The sequence below is a fragment of the Aegilops tauschii genome, chromosome 7 (genome assembly GCF_002575655.3).
Source record: "Aegilops tauschii subsp. strangulata cultivar AL8/78 chromosome 7, Aet v6.0, whole genome shotgun sequence".
Taxonomy (NCBI): domain Eukaryota; kingdom Viridiplantae; phylum Streptophyta; class Magnoliopsida; order Poales; family Poaceae; genus Aegilops; species Aegilops tauschii.
In genome coordinates, this window is record NC_053041.3 from 79,651,198 (window position 1) to 79,660,022 (window position 8,825).

At 48.1% G+C, this 8,825-nt stretch overlaps 1 protein-coding gene across 1 annotated transcript; it reads left to right on the top strand.

The window, feature by feature from the left end:
- The first annotated feature begins 653 nt into the window (after positions 1–653).
- Positions 654–3,696, top strand: LOC109754383 (uncharacterized). The gene is made up of 3 exons (XM_040397467.3): positions 654–1,778; positions 1,895–2,210; positions 3,378–3,696. Exons 1-3 carry the CDS (start codon positions 1,287–1,289, stop codon positions 3,416–3,418), a joined length of 849 nt encoding a protein of 282 aa, XP_040253401.1. The 5' UTR covers positions 654–1,286; the 3' UTR covers positions 3,419–3,696.
- The last annotated feature ends 5,129 nt before the right edge of the window (positions 3,697–8,825 follow it).

Here is an 8,825-nt window from a genome sequence, read left to right on the forward strand (position 1 = left end):
TGCGGGCACCACGAGCCACCAGGGCGCGCCCTGGTGCCTCGTGGGCCACTGCTCCATCTTCTGGTCCTCTCCCGAGGCTTCCAAGGTCTCTTATGTCCAGAAAAAAATCTTCAAAAAGTTTTATGGCATTTGAACTTTGTTTGGTACTGATATTCTGCAAAACAAAAAACAAACAAAACACACCAACGGGCACTGGGCACTAAGTTAATAGGTTAGTCCCAAAAAATAATATATAATTGCTTATAAATGTATATAAAACATTTAAGATTGATAATATAATATCATGAAACAATAAAAAATTATATATACGTTGGAGACGTATCATATGCCGGCCGGCTTAAATAGACGAGTTTGGCTTCCGGCGGCGAGCCGGAGCGGCGCCTGGTTTCCGGGCGAGCCCGTATGGGACCTCATCGTCGGTCCTATGTGGCGAACGCCCCCGGACGCCCCCATATCCGCCCTATATTTGGGCTGGATATGATGAGTGCCGGTCAGCCCGAGCTTTTGAGGTCTATTTGAAGGACCATCTGGGTCAAAAAATTATGACTAGTCAGTGACCGGGCAGCCCGCCCGAACGTATGAGACGGATTTGACGCGCCCGGCTGTAGATGCTCTAACTCCACATAACACAATTACAAAACGATGAAACGACACATGGGAAATTTGAGAGTTGACATTCAGGCAGGAGGCATTCAGTAACCGAGCACACAACAGTACTGTAGAACACGCCACCAAGCCACCAATATCAGCAGCAGTCCACCCGCGCGAATCCATTAGCTTGCCGAGGAGCAAGCACGCTCATGCCGTAGCAGTCGCGCCTCGCCGGATCTGATGGTGGTTCGCTGGCCCATCGCCGCTGTCTCGCTGCCTCGCCACGCCCGCGCCAGGAGAGGGCGCAATGCCGCCGGCTGTTCCGTGCGTCCGGGCCGGCGTGATGGGGAGGCGCGGAGGGAGAGGCTCGCCGGGGAAGGGAAGGAGCGGCGCTGCCGACCACGGCCGTCGCCGCCGCGCGTGGGCCTGTGCGGGAGGAACAGAGAGAAGACCGCCGCGCTCGTGGTGTGGGCCGGGCCGAGCAAACGGCCCTCAAGCCCACCTTGTGCCCAAGGCCCGGTACGGCGACGGTTTCAGGTACCTTGAAATACCCCGCCTTGGCGCCCAACGGCTTTCCCCTCCCCTTTCCTCCTCCTCGCCGGAGCCCCAAGAAACCAAGAACCCACCGTCCCCACCTCCGTCTCGCCCACCCGCCTCTCTCTCCACCGCGCAGCGCCCACCACCTCTGCCCTCCGATGGACCGGTTCCACGACGGGCACCACGTGCGGCTGCGGAGCCGCGTGCTCGGCAAGTACCTCCACGCCGACGACGACGTGCAGGGCGTCTCCCTCCGCGCGCGCCGCGCCTCGCTGAACCAGGCGTGGACGGTGCACATCTACAACGGCAACGGCGCGTACCTGCTCCTCTACAGCGCCACCTACGGCCGCTACCTCGCCACCACGGCCACGCGGGCGCCGCGCGGCCACCGCGGCTTCCGCGCCGGGCAGCGCGAATACGACCAGTCGGAGGTGCAGGCCATCATGTGGCGGGCCGTCAGGTCAGGCTTCGGGGACGACGTCCTGCTCCGCGACGCCGGCGGCCGCTACCTCCGCGCCAACGGCAAGTACCGCCCCTGGAACACCGGCGTCACCGTCGAGGCCAGCGACAACGTCAGCGCCATGATGTACTGGACCGTCGAGCCCATCCCCGCCAGAGACGGCACGCCTGGCCTTCCAGGCCCGATTCAGGTGAGCTCGCCATGACCCGCTTCTTGATTACTCTCGAATTGCTTCCAGCGGATAGGGTTATTGAAAATTCAGAGTATTAGCGACCGTAACAATGGTTCTTTGCTACCAAACTGCAGAGCCCCCCTCCGACGATTTTCTGGCGCGAGCCGGTGATGTGGCGGCAGATCCGGTACATGGTGTCGGAGCCCGACGGCCCCATCTACACCGAGTACTGCTGGTCCACGTTCCAGTTCAGGGGGAGGTCCGTGTTCCACCTGAGGAACGAGGTGGCCAGGCACACCCGCTTCGTCCTGGAAGGCCGTCAACCCTTCGACCTCGTAATGTGCGTCCAAGCGGGCCGCCACGGGCGTCTGACCCCGCTCTTCGTCGACCTGCCCCGCGGCGACCTCTTACCGACCTTCTGGATCGTCGTCTTCCTGTCCGGGACCCCAGGTGAGAGCCACTGTCCATGTCCCAACTTCTTAATGATCTCCTAATGGTAGCCTTGATTGAATTTGTTATGGACTATTTGCTGTATGGCCATGATCTTTGCTATTGGGGGTGCTAATCTGCTTGTGCCTGAACCAGTTTGCTGAAACTGTTATAGTCAGAGAAACAGTTTACTGAAATTGCTGTAGTCTGAAAAATAGTTAACTGAAACTGTTAGGACGCAAATGTCTGAAACTGTTGTAGTCTTGTAGATAACTGCTGTAGTCTGTGGTAGATGGTTATTGGGGGACAGATCGTTTGATAGCATGTTTACGCACAAACCTTGATATCAAAAGTGTTGGTTTCATACTACTCACAATCAACAGTCAATTGATTAATCTCTTTTCAGCCTTAACAGAAGACAGAGTTATCCGTCTTTAGACCATTTTTAGTTGGGTTGGATTAACCTGTGAACAAAATTAAAGTTCCTACAATACTAAATTAAATCTAGTTTCTGCACACTATTATTTTCTGGTTTTGCACATCAGATGTATTCTCGGTCTTGTTATTTTTCTTACTCCGTATTGTTTTGTAAAACTCTGAGATTTGGATTTGTTGATCTGCTTCCTACTGATGATATCCTTTGGCAAGAAACGTGCTGGTGGTCTTGAAATCTGTTGATGCAAAATGCACAGATGTTGGTGTAGAGACTATTTGCTGCATGAACATGATATCTGGAGTCTTACTTTAGTGGAGTGCTAATCTGATCATGCTTGGAAAAAGGATTTTATGATAGGTTTTGTTAGGATTTTGGAACTCGTCTGAAAATTAAAAGTAGTCGAATGGGAATAGTAAATGCCATGTGGACTTATCAGTGTGTGGACACATTGCAAAAGATGGTCTGAAGCGTAGAAACTACTGGTTCCACATTTCTGTTCTTGATTCAGATAACTCAGCAGAAATTATGGAACCTAAAAGGCTAGTCATTTTATAACATTTGCTGCTAGTAGACATTATGGAACCTAAAAGGCTAGTCATTTTATAACATTTGCTGTGTTATATAGTTTCAGATTTTGTCTTTTTGACCTTGTTATAGGTTTTCAGTTTTGTCGTCTTGATCTTATCATCCCTTATATTATTATTTGTTTTCGGTCTTCTGCCTAACTTACTCATTTATTTATGCTAATTCAGCCTACAATGCGCTGCGACACCCGAATGTTGACGCAGAGTAGAGCAAGATCAGAGCAGGAGTCTTGTCAGTTCACCTCTTCTGAAGTTTCGCCACCTCGGACACAGTGACAGCAGAACTGGACGCCTACTTTTGCATGTATATAGATATGGGTTCAGAAAACTCAGCAGCCCTCGTGCTTCTTCTGCTAGCTAAACTTGCTCCGATCTCCTGACAGGACAGGGGGAACCCTTGTCTGTCTGTCTGTTTTGGCGTCGCGTTCCTTTTGGATGATGGACACATTTTGCATAAATGGAAAATGAAGTGGTTCTTGCAGTGTGACGATGATCCTGTGTTTCTTTTAGATGATGCGTTTCAGTTATACAAAAAATGCAGTTAGTTCTTGCAGTGAGCTGCCGATATTGTTTTTAGTTGCGCCCGGTTTCATCTCGTTTTTCAGTTTCTAGCTAAACTTTTTCAGTTTCTTTTAGGCTACGCATTCGGTATAAATGAAAAATGTAGTGGTTCTTCCTGTGAGCTGGTAATCGTGTTTTCAGTTGAGCTGTTTTTAGTGTCTCGTGTTTTGTTGCGATGCCGAGCACCTGAATTCTGAACGAGGGAGGCCAGAGATGACACCTGAATTTTGTCTGGCCGCCGTGTTGTCTACTTTGCCGTTCGTTCATGTTCTCCCTTTTTACGTGGCCGATTCGTTGGATCGAGTGCAGTAGTATTTCGCTTACTGATCTATAAACGCTACATTTCTTTACAGAGAGAGTACATGCTAACTGAATTCGAGTAGACGTGGAATAAATTTACAGGATCCTGCTAACACTGGTAGAAAAAAGCCCTTTAGTCCCGGTGCGCAACAGCCTTTAGTCCCCGCTGTGCAACCGGGACTAAATATGCGCGACTAAAGACCCCCCCTTAGTCGCGCCTCTTACGGACCGCGACTAAAGGTTTTAGTCCCGGTTCTTGTGGCTGACCGGGACTAAAGGCCCGTCCACGTGGGCGCCAGTGGTCCGTCAGGGCGGAGGACCTTTAGTCCCGGTTCTCGTGGCCAACCGGGACTAAAGGCCTCGTCCGCAGGTTTAGGGTTTTAGCCCCCCTAAACCTGGTTTCTTTTTAGTTTGGAGTGTTTTATTTCTTTTATATTTTATTTTGTGTTTTATTTTAATTTTGATGAAGTTTCAGTACACATATTCTACGCTACTATATACATGCATATGAAATTTCAAACAAGAAGAATTCAAGAGGAATATATAATATATATTCAATCTCGGGTGACCATATACAACTTCGAACAAGTTTCCATACACAATTAGGATGGATGACCATATACAACTTCGAACAAGTTTCAATCTCGGGTATGCATATAAATTTCTTCGTCCTCGGTATAGTGTTCTCCTTTAGGATTGATGACTTCCCTCATGAAAAATCCTGCTAATTCTTCTTGAATTGGTCGGAAGCGAGCTTCTGGACTAAGCCTCCTCCGCAAGTTATCCGTCGCGTTCCGCACGCTATCCGATGCCTTCCGCTCAGAGGTGTGTCTCCGGATGTTCTCACAAACATAGTATCCACATAGATTGGTCCCCGGTGGCTGCTTATCCACATTAACTAACCTTCTGAAATCTAGCTCATGTTTGAATTCACCGACAATTTCTTCTGAGAACCGTCTCCAAACCCTACAGGGCAAAGAAAATTAAATGAACAAGGGAGTTATTAGTTACTTGATATTAGGAAATGAACGAAAGAGACCGATCGATATAGAGCTCAAATGATTGAAAATAATTACTTTTGCAGCATTTTTCTCATGTCGGCCCAACGCTTTGGATCCGAATCCATAGAGTCCATGATTAGAACTCTGGAGGTGTGAAGTTCAATATTTAGCAGAATCCAGTGGAACCTGCGGACACGTTACATGCACAGTCATGCATAACTCATCGATTAGACATACCATGCATGGAGTAAACAAAAGAGAATGGGCACAAGAGAGAAACACTCACCCAAAATGGTAAGGAAATAGAATATGATTTTTGAGTTGATGCTTTCTAAGAAACTTGTACAAGTCTTTCTCCACGTCTTCGGGGTGATGTTGTAACACATGTCCATTAACGATATGTGGGTCAATGAACCCAACATCATGGATGTTTCTTATTTTGCATTCCCAAATCTTCAATCTGCATAATAGCGTACGCAACAATATAGTTAGGACAATATATATATATATATATATATATATATATATATATATATATATATATATATATATATATATATATATAGTGCAGGCAATGAAGAACGAGATGAGGTAGAAATAAATCACTTACAGAACGTAGCAACTCAGCATAGATTTGTCGAGGTCGCGCAGATTGAACAGCTGGAACAATTCACTCATATGAACTTGTACAGAGTACCGTTTGGTGTGATGCTCATCTGTAACATCCGCATAAACATATTCTTTGTTGGCCCATGTTATGAATTGCTTGTACCAACATAGCAGATTTCGCATTTGTGGTGGTAGACTCTTTTCCCGCGCAGGCTCGACGAGAGGCCCATTCCGCACATATTGTAATGCTATCTCACATACTGGCGCATCCTCAAGGCCTAAGAAGGCACGAAGAGTCAAACCCATCTCGGACGCTTGTTTCATGGCACTCGCTACAGTCAATCCAAGTGCTGCCGCAGCTGCTATGATCTCGGGGTCCTCTTCCGGACCGGCTTTCACTATGAGCGGGGGGATCGATTGTTTCTTCTGCATCCCGAGCTGGTCAACTTGTTTCCCGCTTTTTTTACTTTTTTCTTTCTCCTCCTTCAATATTTTTGCTTGCCTACGAAGTTCATGTCCATAGTCGTCAGGCATATTCAGCTCGGCTTGGGACGGTGTCGTCAAAAAATCCTTAGCCCACTTCTTTTGCTTCTCAGTGAATACTTGCTTGGGCTCAGGCTCTTTTATCGCCTTCATATCCGCCTTCCATTTCTCATAATCAGAAGACGCGGCCAATTTGGTTTCAGCTTCACTAAGTTCCCCAGGCCTTGGGAGGAGAGGCTTCAGTGATGGCTCCGGTACCCTTGTGGTCTTAGGTACATAAGGGTCCGGGTTAATAGTCCAGGAGTGGGTTTCCTTGTTGTCCGCCTGCTTCTGCTTCTTCGCCGGAGGTGGATTGGGGGGCGTCGTACCCGCCGGAGGAGGATTGGGGGGCGTCGTACCCGCCGGAGGTTGTGGATCGGGGGACGGCGTCGAATGGCGTGAAGGAGGTGTAGGTGAACCACCACGACCACCACCACCGCCACCACCGCCACCACCACCACCATCGGAGGGGGGTGGACTTGCTAGCCTTGGCGCCTCGCCTGGAAACACTATGTACTTCTTTTTCCATAGAATGATCTGGCGCTTGACATCTCCAAGTCTTCTCTCCCCTTCGGGTGTAGGTTTGTCAATCTCCAGGTCCTCAAACCCTTGGACTATGTCTTCCACCGTGACACGAGCATAGCCATATGCAATGGGGTTGTTGTGGTGGAGTGCTCCAGGTGTACAGGGTAAAGCACTGCCGCTAGCTACCTTCGTGGAAACGTTCCCCACGGGATAATGCAGATCACATTCTTTCATCTCCTTTACATCATCCACGGGGTAGTGAGGCTCCGGTGCACGAATCTCGATCATCGGTGCACTAGCTCCAGGCGGGGCATCCGTGGAAGCCACGCTGTTTGTCCGCTGCTGGCTTCCACGATCCGCTTCATGATCTTCATGCGGCCCTGCAGCCGATTTTTCTTTTACTAGTTCATGCACGGTCTGCTTCAACTCATGGAGTTCCGATGCAAACTTCGTCATAAGATCTGCATCCCGGTCCGTCTTTCTCTTACGGCTTCTGTAACAGTACGGGTCATTGTCCTGGGAAAACCCTACTTTCCACGGAACTTTGCCTTTGCCTCGTACACGTCCTCCGTGTTCATCATTCCCGAGGGCTGTTGTCAGTGCGTCTTTCTCTCTGTTGAACTTGATCAAGCCCTCTTGAGCTTGGGTCATTGCGTTAATAAGGGCTTGGGTGGGAGCAAACTGTCTCTGCCGGTGAACACACACCCCTGTCTCCGGGTCTAGCGATCCCCCATGCCCGTACCACCAGCTTTTGGCCCTTGGGTCCCATCCCTCTGTACCTAGAGGGATTCCTCGCACCCTCAGGTCCTCCTCCATCTTCTGCCACCTAGGCTCCGAAAGGCGGTATCCTCCTGGCCCCATAATATGATGGAACTTTTTCTTACTCGCATTATCCTTATTTTTTTTATATTTCCTTGAAATGCTCCGATTGCTTTTGCCTCACAAATTCTGGCCAATCATCTTTCAGTTTCTCATGTTGTCCATTGAAATCCGGAGTCTTGCCCTTATTGACATAGTCACGGGTTAAATTTTTCTTGAAGTTCCGGAATGCTTCGCCCATCTTCTGAAGAGCGAACTCTTTAACTAGCCTCCTCCTCTGACGTCCACCCGGAACCTCGTTACCGAATTCATCGACTTTGTTGTATTCCGGAGGTAGAATGAAATGTTCCATAAGCTTTCTCCAGCAATCCTTTTTCGTTCTCTTGTCGACAAAACTGAAACCAAGACGTGCCTTCTTTGGCTCCTTCCATTCCTGGACGGTGATCGGGACGTTGTCTCTAACAACGACTCCGCATTGGTTGATAAACTTTGAGGTGTGCTGTAGGGGCTTGCCGGTTTCACTGACAAACTCAATGGCATATGTTTCTCCTGTTTTCATCGCCTTGGATTTGCCACGCTTTGTCGTACTCGATCCGGAGGGCTAAAAAAAGAAAGAGAGTCGCGCGCGTTAATACATATGTATTCACATTTCAGTAAGTTTGTATCACGAGAGGCTCAATGTATATATATACCTCGCCGGAGGTGGTTGCTACTTGCAATTCGAGATCGTCGTTTGTTGACGGTTGACCTCCGTCGACAATGTCCGTTCCTTCACCTTCTTGATCATCGACAATCTTTGTTCCACCGTCAAGGTTCAGAAAAGAAGAGACTACATCCTCTTCTTGCTCATATTCTGAGCCGGGCACATAAGGAATCTCGTTGTTGATGATGTCCATTAAATAACGTTCAGCCTCCGGATCCCTAAGCGGCTCGGCTCTATCGTCCGCCATATGTCACTCCTGCATGTAGTAAAAATTCTTTAAGTATAAAGGAATTAAAAAATAAGATTAAGGGGACATAGAGGAGGAGGAATTAAAAAATAAGATTATTGAGCACTGCCAAGTATTTTGTTTTGTTTTCTTTGTTTTTCTTTTTGGTTTTCATTTGGTTTCTTTCTTCTTCCTTTCTTCTTCTTTTTTTCTTCTTCTTCCTTTCTTCTTCCTCTTTCTTCTTTCTTTCTTCTTCTTCCTTTTTCTTTCTTCTTTCTTTCTTCTTCTTCCTTTCTTCTTCCTTTCTTCTTCTTTTTTTCTTCTTCCTTTTTTTCTTCTTCCTTTTTTTT